The 20,116-nt window shown below is 27.5% G+C and overlaps 2 protein-coding genes across 4 annotated transcripts; one reads left to right on the top strand and one right to left on the bottom strand.

Annotated features, from left to right (window-relative positions):
• Positions 1–315: 315 nt before the first annotated feature.
• Positions 316–18,801, bottom strand: LOC107454930 (synaptophysin). 3 transcript variants are annotated; one of them, XM_016072282.3, is made up of 6 exons: positions 18,669–18,801; positions 16,233–16,298; positions 13,084–13,202; positions 8,485–8,680; positions 5,009–5,206; positions 316–3,026 (listed from the first exon to the last, which is right to left on the bottom strand). In XM_016072282.3, the coding sequence occupies exons 2-6, from the start codon at positions 16,290–16,292 to the stop codon at positions 2,874–2,876; spliced, it is 726 nt and encodes a 241-aa protein (XP_015927768.1). In that variant the 5' UTR covers positions 16,293–16,298; positions 18,669–18,801; the 3' UTR covers positions 316–2,873. The 3 variants fall into 3 exon arrangements, with proteins under 3 accessions (XP_015927768.1, XP_015927769.1, XP_015927767.1); XM_016072283.3 differs by having other exon boundaries at positions 18,654–18,678; XM_016072281.3 differs by lacking the exon at positions 18,669–18,801 and adding an exon at positions 18,277–18,597.
• A 174-nt stretch (positions 18,802–18,975) lies between these two features.
• On the top strand, positions 18,976–19,561 carry LOC107454931 (ribosomal protein L31). Its single transcript, XM_016072284.4, has one exon. It carries the CDS (start codon positions 19,090–19,092, stop codon positions 19,462–19,464), a length of 375 nt encoding a protein of 124 aa, XP_015927770.1. The 5' UTR covers positions 18,976–19,089; the 3' UTR covers positions 19,465–19,561.
• The last annotated feature ends 555 nt before the right edge of the window (positions 19,562–20,116 follow it).

Raw genomic sequence — 20,116 nt, 5'->3', positions numbered from 1 at the left:
TTAATGGTAAGACTTAGGGCTTGATTAATTACTATTATAAAAAACTGAATGCAATAGGATAACTCAGTCTATATAAGAGCAATTTCTATGTTTTAGTAGAATCTTGTATCAAAACAAATTCAAAATTATTTCTTTCATAAAGGAGAATAAATCATTTATTATGATTCCTGTACGTAAATAGTAAGTAATAGTGAAAACTTTTCATATTTGAAACAAGCATAGCAAATAAAATCAATTCAAAATGTTTTTTTTGTTTTCAATAATATGCTTCTCTAAACAAATTAATTAAAAGTGTACATTTGAATAAACTAAAGCTTACAAAATAAAAATTTTATTTCAAGAATCATAAATCACTGCCATAATTTTTTTTTTAATACTATATGATTTTAAGTCAATAATACATTTTGTACTGAAATAACAAACAATGAAGAAACTAAGTATCAAACATACTGGCCAATTTATTTGACTCACAATTAAAAAACATTCCATATCTGGAGAAACACAATTTCATTTACATTAAAGGCAGTGTCATTTGCAAACATAACAAAAAAGGAAAACTTAGCTATATTTAACTACAAAACATAAGCTCAAAAATTTTAGTCTTGACTTAACAGAAAAAAATTAAGCAGTTTTTGCTGGAATGAAGCCTTTAATATTTTTTAAATTAATGAATATAATCACAAATTTTTGTGTTTGGGCATAATAAATTGGACATATAAACAACAAATCAAACATGCTTGTAAAATACTTTGATAGGTATTGTGGTTAGGGAAATTAAAAACATTTCTGATTAATTTAATTTCACTGGAAAAAATTACCCACTATGTATCTAAACACTAAATTCTTGAAATAGAAATCAAAATACTGTACTATTTTAAGAATATAGAATTATAAATAAGTACCACACTTTAAAGACAAGAATTTCACTGATAAACGATTGCAGTTCATTCCATTTGCTTAATTATAGATTTTTAAAAGCAAGACTAACAATAAATTTTCTTAAAACATAAAAATAAAATAGCAGACTTAACAATTTAAGTGGCACATTGAAATTTCCAAACTGACAAAAACATTACAATATTTAAGTACAAAGAATATATACAGTTATCCTGATTAGTTTCGCTAGCTGCAATTGAATATTAAGGATAATTGTTCTAGATTATTAACGTCCTAAATCAATATTAAGTACAAGTTCAACAAACAAAAATATTAATATGACAAGATTAAGTACCATCACCAATATATTTAAATAAAAACTCATAAATAAACAGTGCAAATAATTAATAAAAAGGACTAGTGTGTAATAATGTTATATGATAAATCTTTGCATAATCACAGGTCAAAATTACAATAACAAAACATGCATTTTTAAATAATTGATTTTGATGGAAAATGAGGTAGACTTAAAGTCAAAAAAATTTATGATGATTTCAATTTATTTGTTAAAAAATAAAAATTGCTAGATTGTATATTTTTATGCCTTGCTTCAAATTTACGTTAAATCAGTGAAATAAAGTCGAATATAATGCGTATAAATAACTCATTTTTCTTTTCCTGACAGTCTAAGGCCTTTTCCTAATGTTATATTTAATCATACTTTCTTATAAACAAAATGTTAATAGTTAAAAATTATAAAGTTAATACAGGTGAATTATAAACTCATAAAAATTGCACATTAAACTTAATATGGGCTATAAATATTCCATAATATACGGATATATTTTCATTTTCTGAAAGAAAAAAATAATTGCAAAGAGCATATATTTTTTAAGTTTATTTTTAAATAATACTGAATTTTAATATGTCAATTCTGATGAATCTGTTAACATTCGAAGTGAAGGGTGGGGAATTTAATCCACAAATACTTGGGATTTTGTGCTTAAAATCTGGATAATAAATCACTCAAAATTGATTAGTAATATAGCTAACATGAATAGTATTTAATTAAGATAGAAGAATTTGGTAAAAATGAGCAATGGTTAACACATAGTGTTTAAAAAAAAAAAAGAATGGATTTTAAGGTGCAAAATTAAAATTGTATATAATTAGGAAAGTGATCTGAAACTTGCAGAAACTTTTTCTTCATACTCTAACTAGTTTTAAAGTCAAATTAAACTTTTAACTACCAATTCTTTCTCAATCTTAAAAAAAAAAAAAAAGCAAATCTCTAATATGCATGAATTATTTATTTCATTACTTCATGTATAAATATTTTACACTAAACCTAACTATTTACTGAGTATCATTTCATAACTTTATTGAATAGGAATTACAAATATCAATTTTTAAATGAAGAGTCTAAGTTGGTATTTATACTTTTCTGACAAAACTGAGTAAATTTTTCTTTAAACTGCTTTTCCCGCCTCTGTATTTGTACAAATGTTGAAATTATCAGCATTACTGTGATATTTGAAATGGTTTAGACAAACTTTTTATTGCATTTTTGTAATTTTTATGTGCAATAATTATTTTTTAAGAGTACTACAATAGGGCTTAATGCTTTATTTACAAGTATCAAATTTAATTTGGTTAACAATGAAGTTTAAATTGAATGTTTAATCACAAAAGACGTATAACATTTAATTTTCCTTCATTAAATTAGTTTTATTTTAGTTGCCCTTACAGAACTTTTTCTCTTTTAAGACTTCAGATGTTGATAATAGTGCATCAGCTCTAAAATTTTACATGTAATAAACTGTACCCATATTTTAAAAAAAAATTACTGCAGCACTAAAAAATCCATTCTTTGGTGATTAATAATAAACAGATGAATAATTTATGTAATCATGAAGAAAAAAAATGTACATTATGTGAAATAAACACTTCCTTAAGTGTTAATAAGATACATTCACCGCACATCTTACAAAATGAGTTTACACTTTCCTGATGTCAACTGGCCTTCCAACACTTTTGGGTATTTGATTCTGAGGAGCATCTTGAGGCAGGTCAGTTTTGTGAAAATCTGTTTCCTTGTAAATAAACCATAAACTCACCAACCACAACAGGAAATTAGCAAAACCAAGAATCTAAAAAAAATATATTGAATGAGTTGAAAACAAGGGCTAATAAATGATTAGTCTGAAGCAGAAAAACATGAATAAAAGCACAAAGAAATTGGCATTAATGTGAATAAGTGCAGTAATGAACAATGGCATGAAAAAAATTTAATTCTTTTTGGTTTATGTGAATTTTTAGTGCTTTATTCGCACGCTCTTTGCTTTAGTCTATGTCACACAAAATATACCCTATCATCTTTTTGGTTAATAAATAAATATTGCACTCATTAAAAGAAAGCCATATATTATTTGTAAAAAACAATTGTCAATAAAAAAAATGAAGAATATAGTACAGGGTGCATAGTGTTTTCAAAAAGTGCTTAATTTTCCCTTTTCTGAAATGTGATATTTTCTTTATCGTGTTAATTTTCGCCACATTGTCCTATTCAACATTTTCACAATTAATTCAACCCCAATCTATTATCATACCGCCGAACTGTAGTGTATGAAAGCACCATTTGTTTTACACATTTGATGAAATACTTGCTTATACTCTCATGTGCAACCCTGCTGCATTTTGCAAGAGATTCTCAATTTCAAACAACATTTTCCGCCCACTGGAATAGAATCGAAAAATCTCTCGAATTTTTGCTAATTACGGGGACCAACTAAACAATGTCCATTTTTTTTCTCTATTAGTGATAAAAAATTTCCTTTATCTTGTTACTTTCATCTTTTGTGGCTTCTTCGTCACTGTAAACAAAACCAGCAATTGTCAAAACTGTCTGATATTTTTCAAACTGCTTATTTTTTGTTGAAAAATTTGGCTACGCACCCTGTAATATTTTGATGACTGAAACTAAGAATTTTTTGCATAATTTTTCAAACTAATGACAAATGCGAAAAGCCTTTGCCCCCAAAGAAGTCTTGTATCCCACTGAACAATTAGTGTTTCCTAGGTTAGAATCAATATAAAAGCACACTTTCCAAATCTGATTTCAGTTGTCTTCTGGCAATAACTTTTTACGCTCATTTAGATAGTTATAGATAATACAGTAATTTTTTTTTCACTGCATTCCCTTCAGCATCAGAACAGATATATTTTATAGAGAGAATGAATAGAGTTGCAACCATAAATAAATAAATACTACTGGAAAAAGCAGTAGTTTTAATTTGCAATAAGAGTAAAGTACTGCTTTTCCAGCACACATTTTTCTCTGAGAGAGCAAAAATTGGCTCAGTACTTTTGTAACAAAATATACTGATAAATGAAAATATCTAACTGAAGTCGTTTTCACTTCCTGTAAGAATTACAGAACGGAAGTGATAAACTAGAGCATAGTGGTTAATGCTTAAAATAGCTTAACCGCTTCCCTGATTATCCCGAGTTAATTCGGTTATGTAAATATTTATTATCCCGAGTAAACTGGGGCCTAGCAGAATTCGTCAATACATTTTGTTTTATTAAGTTTTTATTTCGCCAGATGCAGAGCAAAAAGTGATAATCTGCTGTGATTGGAAGCTTGCCAATTTTTGTTTGGGGGTTTTGCTGTTTGTGGAACTGCAGACGGGCTTTGCGCAATTGTATATACAATGGTTTCTGAATTTACATAGCAAAAAAAAAAAGGAGTAAAAAAAATAGCGTTTGCGAGCGAAAGTAACGCAGATGATTTTTCAGATTATGAATAGATACAAAGACTAATATTTTAACTTTTTTCATTTGCACAAGATAATTTGGGATAGTAAACTGATAGGAAATTAAATATTTTTTACACAAAAAAATTTCAACTACTCAGAACTTTTGTATTATGCTTTGTTTTAGTTCCTTGTATTCATTAATAAAATAAAAAAAATTTCAATTTTTGCTTTTTTTCTTCAAAAAAATTGGTAACGGAAGCGGTTAAAGGTGACAACAGAAAATGAAGACTATATTGAATTCTTAACTGCCCTCAGTTTGGAGGTCATTGAACAACTTTGCAATAAGAATGAAGAATTTTAAAAAGAAATCTTACTAGAGATGCATTGAGAGTTCCATAAGAGCCATCATCTTCTGTCATACAATTGTTCTCAGAATGGTTCCTTATACATATAAATAAATATTGGATTACAGTAGCAGGATCCATGTAGTATTTGAGATCAACCACACCTTGGGCCCATGCACTCGATCCTGCCATCCAAAATATGGTAAAGATTGCAGTAGCACATAAATCCTGTTAACATTATAAAACATTTTATATTTAGCATACAAACTCTGATCAAAACTAAAGGGTTATAGCAAAGTAAATAATAATTATTCAAAGTAAAGCCTATAATCTATTAACTTCTCATAGTCTTACAAAGTGTTTAACTCTTTCTACAGGGTATGTAGCATTTTTAAAAAGTGCTTAATTTTCCGTTTTTCAAAATGAGATTTTTCCTTTACTACTTTTTGCTTCGAATTATGCAATAAGACTCAGTTCACATTGTTCTATTCCACGTTTTCATAATTAATTCAACCCCAATCTATTTCGGTGTACTGTCAGTCCGTAGCGTATGAAAACGCCATTCGTTTTACATGATTCAAAATTTCATGATTTTTGACAATTGTTAAAAACAATTCCAAAAGGTTTTTTTTTTTTTGACAGGACGGTTTAATAAAGATAAAACCGTCCATTGTCAAAAACTTCCCTGCTTGATTATATTTTTTGAGTGCTTGTTTTCAGTTGAATAATTTAGCAACGCAGCCTGTTCTAACAACTTTGTTAAATTTTAAATATCAATGGGATGCTATTTTATGATTTATGTGGTCATATGTTGATTAGTTCGGATTAAGCACACAAACAATAAATTTGGGTAACAGCAAACGTTAGAATGGGTTTAAAAAAAAGGGTGGCCTATATGTTGGGAAGCTAAATTTTTTTTTTTTTTTTGGGTGTGCGTGTGTTGCTCAAACTTTTTTCATTAACTTTAACTGACGTTATACACTCAAAATATATTAAACTGGTTATTTATAAAAAAAAACAAATTCAAATTTAAAGCTAATTCTCTACAGTATACGCCCCCAAAAATCAAATTAATATCTTTTTATAAATTGATTTCAATCTCAAAAATATTTTAACACAACATCACTAGAAAAAAAATGGCCCAATAAAGGGTTAAGAGCGTTTCTTTATTTGAAATCTTGGATATAAGGTTTTAAAACTCTACCTTTATTTTGGTTTATGATGGAAAATTCTTTAAGTGCAATCCACAATAAAAAAGATATATATAGATTTGGGCTTATATTAGTTGTATCCAATTCTAATTGGTTATTCTAATAGGCGTATCTACTCAAAATTACGGTAGTCGAATAAAAAAAAATAATGATTTGTTTACAAAAATTCATTTTCACGTAATTTTAAGGATCAAGTTAAATATATATTTTTCCTTCCAGTGGAAAAAAAATCATTCTCCAAAACACAATTTTATTCGGTCCCGCAGTGGACTGATCGTTAAGACACGGTTCCTAGCAGATCACCGAAGTCAAGCAACACTGGCTATGGTCAGTGGTTGACCATTTCGATCAGCCTGCGTAGGGACAGAGGGCGTGCGGTATTGGTCCTCGTTAAACTGTTCTACCGTAAAGTGCCTGTCGTCGGGCTACCGAAGCGGGGGTGCCATCCCCTCTGCAGAGGATCAAAATTGTGATGGCATGTCTCCGGATCATCCTCAGGGATGTTTCCCAGACCGTCACCAATAACCCATTGTGCAGCTCTCATGCGACGTAAATGAACAACAATTTTATTCGTCAATTTTATGATTTCATCGCATTTGGCGAGGTAGTGAGCGAATGCTTAACACTGGCCCTGTATTAGATATGAAGAAAAACATACTTAATTGTTATAGTTTTTCTTTTCATAAACATGAACAAAAAAAATCATCATTCATATAGTTTTGAATGAAAACTGAAGAAAATTTTACTTTGTCACATTTTTTTTATAATACATCAGTTCCACTTGATACATATTTTTAAACATATTTAAAACATACAATATTCACTTCATTATGGGTATAATCAGAGAGATTGAAATCTTCCCCAAGCAATGCATATCATTTCAAATTTTAAAAAAATTCACTTTAAATCTTTTTTTTTTCATAGTAAAATGAGTTATTTTTATTGATTACTACATTCTGCCTTTTCAAAAATAAATGAAAATTGCATAAAATAAAAGCATGTTTTCATACTTGTATTAATCTGCTGGTTTGAGTAATTTCACAGTTTCTTTTAAAACATTGATTTGTCAAATGATATTCAGTGTTTCTCGTTATTAGCACACATTTGCGTTATTCTTGCAAATATATATAATATAATGACCTCAAGAAATTATTTCCTTTTTCATTGGAACATAGACCGTTACTAAGAGAATCAACGATTAAAAACCAAATTTAAAGTTAAAATGAAAATATTTCTCTATAATAGTCATAAAATATCAGTGCTTCGTGTTTCCTGAATACCTATAAACTGCATTTAACGTTAAACTATGCATCGAAAATGTGCATATCATCTTATCGCTTTAGCACATTTGCCTTCATGACTTTTTCTAAAAATTATATACAGATAATATTTTATTATTATTTTTTTGTGTTTTGTTTGTTTCGAATAATACGTGTCATACCTATTTCTGGCACAACCGGTCATTTGACCGGAGGAACAATTTATTGCTTTTTTGAATTATCAGATCAGAAATTATGATGTAATGTGTGTCAACGGATTGCGCTCGACTAGTTGCATATTTCAGCAAAAACTGTTGCATAATTAGTTAGTTCAATCAGAATAACCATGAATTCAAATTTCAAGCAAATACCTAAATTTTTAGATTGGCATTTTTGTGTCAGAAAAAGTGACAAAAACTAAAAGTTTTGGTAAGTAGCTTACATTTCATTTTGATAGCTTTACTTCATTTCTAAGTACTTAGGTCAGTTTTTACCCAGAAAAATGTTGAAACAATCAAGACAGCACAAGTTCTTAGAAGAAATAAATAATATAGGAGAAGAGTTTTCGGAAATTGATGAAGAGGAATTTTCTGAAAAAGGTTTTCTTTTCTAGGTAAGACATGCCAAATAGGACATTGTAATGACAGGAAACCACCAAAATTTGTTTTAAATGTGAAAAATATGTTTGCGTTAAATGTTCAAAGGAAACACCCTGTATGTGTAAAAAATGTGTTTTGCAATGAATTAAAAATTCTTATTCTTCGTGTTTGTAATACATAAAAATTGGCAATATACAATTTTGTTTAATTATAATAAAGTTTTGTTTATTTCCTTCCTAACATTCATAAGTCATACATTCAATCAAGAAACATAAAGTCTGGTCATTTGTCCGGCTGGGGTAGAAATAGGTATACATTAAGTGTTGATATAGGTATACTAATGAATAGGTATACATTAAGTTTTGTCCAGCTGGGGTAGAAATAGGTATACATTAAGTGTTGGTATGTTTAGTGTTAAATAAAAATAGAATACTTACCAAAGCTGGAAGTTTAGAGTTTTCTGAATAGGACTGGTGGAAAAAAATGTATACTACTAAAATACCAAGAGTATACAAGAATGCTAAAACTCCAGTAGTAACATAAAACTCAGCAATGGTTGAGTAGTCAAATGGCAGCTTTAAAGGCAGTCGTTCATTTGAGGCACAGGTGTCAGGAACCAGCAGCTCTGATTTTCTAAAAATAAAAAAATGATTTCAACATTGTAAACAGAAAGAGCGAGTGAGAAGCAAATTTAAAATAACACAAAATAATTATTTCAAACAACCTATTTCATTAATAGTGGGAATTTCAGCATGTAAAATAAAGCTACATAAATAAATTTTTGAAATTTTTATTAAAAATTAATAGATTGAAGCCTACTCAACTTCAAATTAAAGATGTAACAAACAGTTATTTGGCAGAACACCGAATATTCTGCAGCAAAATTTTTTTTTAAAAAATCACTAACAAATAATTTTTCTCTAAAAATTACAAATAAATGTAGTTATTATTGAAAAATAATCAAAACCTAGTTATAATATTGGTATGTTAAAAAAAATTCAAAATTTGAAAAATAAATAAAAATTTTAAATTGTAAAGTTGGAAACAAGCACAACCGAGGAACATAAAATAAATAAATTGTTTTAACTTTTTTCCACTTTGCTATTTAACACAACACCAAAAATTGACGTTTTTCATAATACAAAANCCTATTTCATAAGTAGTGGGAATTTCAGCATGTAAAATAAAGCTATATAAATAAATTTTTATTAAAAACTAATAGATTGAAGCCTACCCAACTTCAAATTAGAGATGTAACAAACAGTTATTTGGCAGAACACCGAATATTCTGCAACAAAAATTTTTTTTTTAAAAATCACTAACAAATAATTTTTCTTTAAAAAATCACTAACAAATAATTTTTCTTTAAAAAATACAAATAAATGTAGTTATTATTGAAAAATAATCAAAACCTAGTTATAATATTGGTATGTTAAAAAAAATTCAAAATTTGAAAAATAAATAAAAATTTTAAATTGTAAAGTTGGAAACAAGCACAACCGAGGAACATAAAATAAATAAATTGTTTTAACTTTTTTCCACTTTGCTATTTAACACAACACCAAAAATTGACGTTTTTCATAATACAAAACAAAATGAGATTTAAGGTTGAAACACCAATAAAAGGAAAAAGCTTTTTCAAAATGTTAGCTTTCATATAAAAAATAAATATGAAGGGGAAAAAATTATTAATAGTTATCTATAAAAAAAATTTAAGATAAATAAAAAAACTGATAAACAGCTACAAAAAAAACTTAAAATGTTAAGTCTAAAAAGAGAAATAGAAAATAAAAATCCTCTTAAAACATTACTTCAATGCTAAAAATAATATTTCCCGAAAAAAAAGTATCCATAAAACATCATTAAAAAAAATACAATCTATCAGAATTGCTTTTAAAATGCCAAGCTGTTATGAAAATGTTAATAAAAATAAAAGATTATACACAAAGGCAAAATAAAAATCAATGCAAATTCTCAGAAGTAAATTTTAAAGCTGAACATCTTAGTTTTCCAATTACTGCATTTTCAAGAAAAAGTGAATAATAAAGTCTTACAGAAACGTTTTTATTAAAGAAAAACATTTAAAACAGAAAAACTTTATTTATCTTTTTCACATTGCCATAATTTTAGAAAAAGTGATGATAATAGAATAAAATTTATTAGAAATGCTTTTTAAAAATGTGCTTTAAAAAAAATGATAAAAAGAAAAGTTAATTTTCAAAAAAAAGTTAAAGAGAAACAGAAAAAAAATTTCTAGTTCAAAAAACAAAATTTTATTGTTGAAAGTTCTATTTCATAGTTTTCTATGCTACTGGTTAACTGTTATATGGCACAGAAAAAAAGTGACAATAACAGAATAAAGTCTATCAAAAACACTACATTGAAATGCTGTGCTATAATTAAAACTGCAAAAATGAAATAAGAAAGAAAAAAAAATAATGATTCTCAATTCTTAAAACAAAGAATGTTGGGAAAAAACAACAAAATAGGCTTGCATAAATATAATTTAAAAAAAACAATGGTATAAAAATTCTCTGTTCAGTATAAAGTAATCTAGTTTAAATTCTTCAAATTTCGTTTTTTCTTCCAGAGTGTCTTCCAGAACATAAATTTGGAAGCTGCATGCAAACACGTGAATTTTAGAACTTAACTTAATGTGAAAAAATTCTTTCCAATAATGTATTGTTAAAAATATAATTTTAGATTATTCATTATTTAATCTATTAAAATTCAAAAGGAAAAAAAACTTTGCTAAAAAATATTTATTATTATTAAATAACAAAAATTACTATTAAATTACCGAAATATTCAGCAAAAAGGCCGAATACTTGTCACAGCCCCATTTCAGCTGTGTGGTAATAGGGCACACAATGCGGACCATATTGTCCCTATCATACATTTGGTCTTAAAAGTGTGGATACTTAACCTCCATGACCAACAATAATTGCTGTTGTAAGAGTTCTTAATGTTTAGTTCTTAATGTAATGTTAGAGTTCTTAATAATTTAAATCTATGGATAGGCTTCAATGTAGAGTTTTGGTTCAAGAGCCAATATCAATTATGCTGTGTCAAACAAAAACATTTTCTGATCTAAATTTTCTTAAAGGCTGTTACAGGGGTGATTGTGAGCCCAACTCAAAAGTCTTGAAAATTTTTCAAGTAAAATCATTAATGACGCATTTCAAAAAATTAATGTCATCATTAATTTAAATCATTGATATTTTCAAAACATGAAATTCTAAATAAATTATATGCAGCATAATTTAAATGAATTATTATGCATAAGTTTACTTTTATCTTTAATCACATTTATTTTTCTACCAGAAAAAATATTTACTAATGAAAGAGATGTCAAGTATAAATTCTAGTTCGAATATTTTTAAATAAAATACACAAGAATTTATATGCACAAATGTGGATTTCCGGAAACTTCTGGATCACAGTTAGCGAAAAATCAAGTTTACTTTTATCTTTAATCACATTTATTATTCTACTAGAAAAAATATTTACTAATGAAAGAGATGTCAAGTATAAATTCTAGTTCAAATATTTTTAAATAAAATATACAAGAATTTACATGCATAATTGTGATCGATGTTTTCTTTAAATTTCCAGATCACAATTAGCTAAAAATCCTGAAATCCAGATTTTTTCCAGAGCACAGTCATCTCTGCAGTTACAAACTGAGAGTCATACAAAAAAAAGGAAGAATGTTAGTACGGAAAATCAATGCCAAGAAACATAATGAATGTTTTCATAAAGAAGGCAAATTTAATGAGGAGGTTAAAGAATTATGTAACAATAAGCTTTACCCTTTACTCCAAACAATGGAAAACATTAAGTTTTTCTACACAAGTCTGATTTAAATAATGAAAACTATGCACACAATGTAACAAATTAAGCTTAATAATAGTGGGGGAAAAAAGAAGTATCTGTGTTGGTATTAAAATGGGGCAAACACTAGGACATGCAAAAATAATCTACAAAACTCTCTACAATTCTGTAATGAAACAAAGTTTAATTCTGTAATGAAATAAAGTTAAGTTTACTTCTCAAAATTTGGTCAAACAATTTTACTTGACAAAATTTTACAAAGAGGAGTTTTAACTTCAGTTTCAATAATGTTATTTTTGTGTTAGAAATAATATTTCAAAGAAAACAAATATTTTGACGAGTCTAACAGAATTAATATACTAATTTAAAGAAACTTACCAAGTAATTAATCCACAGCAGATTGCAAATAAATTAACAATCAATGTTAGATAGTAAAATTAAATAGAAAAACAAAGATTACAAATAAATGCAAGTAATAAATCATTCATTACAAGTCAGCATGCAATATATTTATTTTGCAATATATTGCAAAATAAATATATTGCATATTTTTTATGCAATATATTTATAATTCATTCAAATTACTGTTTTAAAAAGGTTATGTTTTCAACATGTAGGATTATTAAGGTATGTTCTACATTGTCACCTTGTTCCATCCAACTATAAGTGCTACTTTCTTTTAAAAGTTGACAACAGAAATTACAAAATATTCTTTTTAATATTAATATATATATATATATAAATAATACATATTAAAATAATACATTAATAAATAAATAAATACAATAGTAAGTAAATACATTAAAATATAAAGTATAAAACCTGTGATAATTTTTAAAAAAAGAATGAACATAAATGCATTATCTGCAACTGCTCGAAAATTGTTAAAAATTGAACTGAAAAAGATCTACATATTTCAAANTAAAATATAATGTATAAAGTATAAAACCTGTGATAATTTTTAAAAAAAGAATGAACATAAATGCATTATCTGCAACTGCTCGAAAATTGTTAAAAATTGAACTGAAAAAGATCTACATATTTCAAATGTTAAAAACTGAACAGTTTGACAAATATAAAATCTATGAATAGCAAAGAATTTTTCTTATATTTATAAATAATAAGAATGAAATGTTTTTATGCAAACAAATCGATCTGAAATTGTAAAAAGACATTGAAATAGTAGCGCTTAAATTACTTACTCAAATGGATAACCAAATGTATAATTCACATCGACTATTTTACCATCACCACATGATATTGAAAACTCGCATGAAGTAGAAAATCCTGCAGTAGTAGAGAAGGCAAGAATAGCCATAATCTACAAATTAGTCATGAAGGATATTAGACACACTATAATTTCAATGAGAAAATAAAAGTAAACTTTTGATAAAATGAACTCATTAGCAACATAATATTTATCCATTACGTTGGCAATACCATCATAATTTTAACAGTGTCTCCTTGACAACAATTTTTAAAAATTATTTAAAAGGGTTGCTACTCGAATATGGAGAAAAAAATTCCCAGTGTTTTCGCTGTACATATTATACACAATATATTATGAAGAAACAACAATTATTGTGCTCTTGTGTGAGTTATAATGGGCTAACTATATTTAATAGTTTTATTTGCTGGAAAAACAACTGAACATACTTAAATAATGCTATAGTAAATTAAATAGTTTAGTATAGCTGAAATATCACAGTTAAATATCGCATAAATTACGCTTTGAGTGGTCACATTTTTTAAAAGACAAAAATGAGGAACAAAATTCCCTGTATTTTCCCAGTTTGTAAAGAAAAAATGGAAATTCCCTGTTATTTTGGGTGATTTTTAAATTCCCTGTGGAGTGGCAACCCTGTTAAAATAGTTGATCGTTTTCCAAATTGAAGAGTGTTTAGAAACACCTAAAAAGGAAATTTTACATTGAGATTGTAACATGGAATAAGTTACAAGTGTTCACAAAACATTTTGAAATGTTAGAGAAAAAATGATAAAGACCTATCATTGCAGTTTGGCCCATATGATATATCATGATAAATGATAATATCATATTATGAAATAACTGGTGGTGATAGGATATAAAAGTATATTATGAAATAACCCATTTGATATGATATATCATATTATGAAACAACTGGTGAGTTCAGTGTTTTATCGTAGACCAGTACAGTTAGTGATATGGACTATTGGCATAGTTTATACAAATATAAAACTATAATATGTAAACAATTTTTTTATCACTGTTTCGTTGACACACAAGCACTCACATATTCTCTACAATAAAAAATATTTTGAGCCTGAATCTTTATTTAAATACAATTTAAATGAATTCTAATACAAATATTAACTCCGCTATTCAAATAATAAAATAGCGAAACCAAATTATATAACCATATGAAGATATCAATAGAATACAAGTAAATATAAAACAAATAAAAACAATAAAAATAAATAATAGAATTTTAAGACATTTTTGTATTGTTTGTTGCTGACTAAAGCTGGTGTAAAGTTAAAAAAAAAAGGTTTTATTTTGCATAAAGATGAAATTATTTTCTAGTTTTTATCCAGAACTGATTATATGTTCTATAAATTAAATTTTTATCCTAGATCTGAAGACAGTTCAAAAAGTTCTCCTTCTGTGGTAGTAAGATTGTGGACCCTTCAATAGTGTTTGTGGACCAATGCCGGTTGGCATATCAATGGTAATAAAACAAAAAGTTAAGGTATGCCATAGGATATATTTGTGCATATTTAAATTATTCTTAAAGAATTTAGCACTTTGAAAGAAAAAAAATTTTAATACATCTATCAACTTAGATACACTTGCACAACAATCTTCCTTTCCTGCATATAATTAATTACAAAAACTGTATTTGTATGCACTTAGGAAAATTGCAACTTCTCTATATCATTGAAAGAAATAATGTGCTTGGATAAAAATATTTTAAAATATTAAATATTTAAGCAATAATAACTATTTTTTTAAATATTTTCTAAATATTCTAGAATATTATTCCAAAATATTTTTTTTTTAAATCACGTTCCATCTAAAAAATTTTGTTCTGCCATCTTTGTCTCATAATCAGCCTTAGAACCTATCTTGAAAAGACTTACCTGTCTTGATAATTTAGTATGCATAGAAGTAATCATATTAAAGAAGATACAGTCGAACTCGTTTATAACGAGCACAAAGGGATCGTAACATGTACTCGTTAAATCCGAGTGCTCGTAATAAACGGGTCCTTAAGGCAGGCGTGCAACCAGAAGAGGGGGGGGGCTTGGGAGGTCAAATGATTGAATTTACTTAAAATTTAATTAATACTTACTTACTTTAATTACATTAATTAATTTAATCACGTTTTTTTTTATTTAGCGCACATTTCTTATCATTTTGAAAAAAAGATAAGACAGAAAGACTAGAAAGATGAGAAAAAAGATTGCAAGACAGAAAAATATTGCTCGCTAAAACCGGGTATTGCTCGTTAAAAGCGACTTCTGTTCCATAGACTTAACATTGATCCAACCAAATATTCTAGTTTCCCTCGGTAAATCCGAGTTCTCGTTAAATCCGAGCTCGTTATAAGCGAGTTCGACTGTATTTTTTTTTTTTGAAGTAAGAGGAGAATGCTCATAATCTTTGCTCATGTGACTAAATTTGGAGAGTCAAGAAAACGTTCTTTCAACAATCCAACGTTTAGGAATTACCTGGAATCCTGTAACATCAACAGCTTTCTTGGTAATCATTAATAAACATCCTGTTTCCAATAAACAGCAAATTTGTAAATCACCCTTGTTACCGATTTTGTAAATTACCTTTAACACAGCATAATAATCTAACATAAAAATCTGAAAATGTTATGTTGCCTTATTTTTATCTAATGTATCATATCATTTTAGATTATCAAAAATTTCTTAACATATCTTTTTTCTTATTTTATTTATATCCTAATTTGAAGACATTCTTGAGAGGATGATTTGTTAAAAACTTAGTCTTAAAAAAAATTTAAATCTATGATGAATCCTGGAATTTCTTTTTTTTTTAGTTTGTTTGAAAAAATTGGGTGACAAGACCTTCTAACAATTTCTAATTAGTAAGTGAGACATACCCCTCTTTTACCCCTTTGCCCGCAAACCATGTTCATGGATGAAAGAAGGAAGACAATTTAATTCTTTATTTAAGTATTTATTTACTTTTTAATTTTTGACAGCTTGATTGATGATTAAGTTTTCTAAGACAAGTTTTATCTTGTTAAAACTAACCCGAATTGACAATGCTTATTATTGCTTAAAATAAAATAAATTTAAGTAAAATTACATTTAAAATAAAAGTATAAATTATACATACACACTGTATAACCCTGATGAATCCTCTGGGTTCTTTCATTACTCTTACACTTAAATCCATGATGGTCTAAAAATGAGAAGCAATATTAAAACAAAGAATGATCATATTGGTTTGAAAAATACAACAATCTACACTTTTTTTAAAACAATCTGTATAATTACAAGAGCATTTAGTAATATGTTTAAAATTATTCATTTTATCATTTACATATGTATTTTTTTAAAAAAAGAGCTGCAACAAAAAAATGTACTGCTGTCTTAATTTTTCACATTTGTGTTACATTTTGTTTATCACACTTTAAATTTAGAAAGTGTGTATAAAACTGTAGTAGAAGAGAATAAACAAAGCAATTATTTTTGGCATGTTTAATAATCTAGCAGGAGAAAGTAGAGTAGAAGTAAGAAAATTTTGGGAACAATCCAATATTGGTAACTAGTTCTGTCAATGCAATCTCCAAAGAGTCATTGCCTCCTTCTTGTACTAGGAATCAGATTATATATATAGTGGCAAGCATAGAGATAGCTGCGGTTTTTTAGCCTTTGAGTTTACTCTGCAATGTTATTTTTATTTTAATATCTTAGGTGCCATTTCTACTAAACTGGAAGCAGCTCTCTTCAGAGTCAATCCTTTCAACTACCAGCCACAGCTCTACATCAAGCAAATGTGATGAACCCATTAGACGCATTAGTCCTGATAGATGCAGTAGTCCCTGGTCAAATTATTAGACACACTATAAGAATCTGTGTAAAATCTTAATTATCAGGTAATAATAAGCAGCTTTATTGTTTTTACCTAGCTGACACTGGTTTGCACTAGTTCACGTTCGTGTATCAATTGGTTAACATTGCAATGCAATACTTTAAAAATAAATACAAATAGAAAGTATATAAAAAATATCTTGAATAAAAATCAATTACATGTATGTTTAAATATAAAATTATTGCATATAAGCTCGTGCAAAACATGTAATTATTATAAAAATAAAGTGTGTCTAATAATTTGATCTAGGATTATTACAATATAAAAATATGATACCTGATAAATTAAATATTCTATATTTCTATAATATATCGTCTTATTTATATAATCGTCGAATTTATAGAATATATTGTCTAATTTAACTGATTGATACGCGAACGTAAACAAGAGCAAACTAGTTTTAGTTGCATAAAAACAATAAAGTTGAGTAGTACATATCACCTGATAATTAAGATTTTACATAGAATCTTAGAGAGCATCTAATAATTTAGCCAGTGACTGTAATGCTTGCTCTGAAAAACCTGCTGGAAGTTGATGATCGAGATTAAAATTTTAAGTCACATAATTTAAATTTCCTGCAGCAATGTAGAAGTAACACTCCAGTTTGTAACTCGGAATCGATCATTTGTTTCTCTTGCTTTACTTACAGCATTACATTTGTTTCACTTCTTTTTCACTAAAACCTATTTTATATATTCATGGAAAAAAATAACATTTTATGGATAATTAATTACCCAATAAATAAAACTAACTTATACTACCAAGCAATTGAAAAAACTGTGTTCTTACTTCAAGATAGATTTTTTTTTAAAAAGCGGCTTGATAGTTATTTTCTTTCCTTTTCTAATACCATAAAAACTAATTAAACAAAAATTGATTTTTTAAACTTTATTTCTGCAATATGTAGCTTATTATATTAAATTGCCAAATACATAAAAATATCATTCTTAAATTATTTGCCGCTTATGATGATTTTTTTATTGCACAGCAGTATGTATCAAAATAGAAAAAATAGCACATTTCTGAAACAACAAAAGTTAAACATAAATAGAATAATTATAATGTCTTATAGCTGTTAAATGTTAAATTTCGACACATTTCCAAAATCAAATTTTAAATTAAGCGACTGTTTTCAGTTTGCTTTATTCAAATTACTTATTATTTTTCAGATAAACTTTTAGTAAGAGAAAGAAAATAAATATGAAAAGAAAAAAATATTAATGTTTTGATATTTTCCCAAGTAGTTCAGCAGCTCAAACTTCAAGCTGAAATCTAAGAAACTTACTTTAAAATTACAGCCGGTTTTTAGGGAGTATCTGTCTATCCCGATTCGTACAACATCGATTTCTTTCGTAACTTCGATAACCATAGCAAAAAGATCAGGATATCATTACAAACGCTCCCTTTGGAAAAATGCCTTTCAGTAGGTCACAAACAACATGAATGCATCAGCAAGGACAAAAAAAAATTGTGCTCAAAGAGATATTCGTCCTTTCTCCCATTCTATTTGTGACTACGCATTCCCAAAAATAAAAATCCAGACCCAGCGCAAATTAGGAAAACTCTTTCATTCCAAACTAACAAATGTGCGAGCATTTTACAGCAATAGAAACATTACAAAAATAAAACGATTTTTTCGGCAATGAAAGAAAAAATCTATACTTTGTCAAACTTTACCTGCGGTTGATTTTTTATTTTGATAACTTGACAACCACACCTCCCTAATTTTAGTTACTATTTATTTTAACTATTTATTTACTTTTTGTTTCGTTTGCAGGCAGCGCCCTCTACTCAAAATAGTAAGAATTACTACAGGCCTATTCTCACTTTACTTTGCAATAATAATTTTAATTAAAACTTTAAAAATTTGTTTAAGAGGAAAAATTTTAAAAATGTTGAATTAAAATTGCTTTTAGAAACATTTTAGCTTCTTAATTTTTTATTTATGGTTGACAGAAGGAGTGAATCTACTCAACTCATTTTTTAACATTTACTACAACTTCCACTAACGCCACCTACTCCATATTTTTTTCTTGATAAAATTGTTGTAGGGTTTACACCAATTTGGTGATTCCTGTTCAATTAAAAATATATAAAAATGGCAAAACCTAAATCAGAAAAGAAAAGTAAATCTGCATTGAGCGAAGTTGTGACTAGAGAATATACTATTCACCTGCATAAACGTCTCCATGGCGTCGGATTTAAGAAGAGGGCTCCTCGTGCCATCAAAGAAATTCGTAAGTTTGCTGAAAAGCAAATGGGCACTCCTGATGTTCGAGTCGACACTAGACTGAACAAATTCATCTGGTCCAAAGGTGTTAGAAATGTACCATACAGAGTCCGTGTCCAGTTGTCTAGAAGGAGAAACGACGATGAGGATTCCATTCACAAGCTTTACACATTGGTTACCCACGTGGCTGTGACAACTTTTAAAGGTCTTCAAACAGAAAATGTTGATGTAAGCGAAAACTAAATGTAAGATCTTATAAGTTCCTGGTTTATTGTAAAGACATTTTTCCATCTTGTGTGTATTACTTTGTGTATAAAGTAATAAATATTTACCAGGAGTATCTGTGTCTTGAATGATTGTCGTTTGGGTCTTTGTTTCAGGTAATTAAAGAATTTCGTGCCATTAGTAATTATTATATTTTTAAAGTGACATATTCATAGAGTATTATCGTTTTATGGTATATCTTATGAATCTGAACTATTTAGTGTATTTTCTCATTAATCGGATGCCATTGTTGTCAAATCCATTTGTTCTATGAAATAGATTCGATTGATCAAATCATTCAATGGTCGAAGTGATTGATGTATGTTTTTAATAGATCCTTCGTTTTCCTGCTATAGCTTACAAATTTTAAAAAATTAGTACTGTAAGAATTTTGTTTCTTAGGTAAGTATAACTGCATGACTAAATTAGATTACGAAAAGCTAAGATTAGTGAATGTTTTATTTACTATGAATTGGTATAATTCTTCAGGTTCTAATTATATTCTGTTCATTTCATTTTGCATAGTTTGTATACATTTGTGATTCATATATACCTATTAATCTTTATTATTGGAAGAATAATAATTGTTTACTCTACTTTTATTTTAATTTAGGTTCAAATCAGAAATGAA

Source organism: Parasteatoda tepidariorum, chromosome 2 (genome assembly GCF_043381705.1).
Source record: "Parasteatoda tepidariorum isolate YZ-2023 chromosome 2, CAS_Ptep_4.0, whole genome shotgun sequence".
NCBI classification, from domain to species: Eukaryota; Metazoa; Arthropoda; class Arachnida; order Araneae; family Theridiidae; genus Parasteatoda; species Parasteatoda tepidariorum.
The sequence above is the reverse complement of the archived record's forward strand: the minus strand, read 5'-3'. Positions and strand labels throughout refer to the sequence as shown.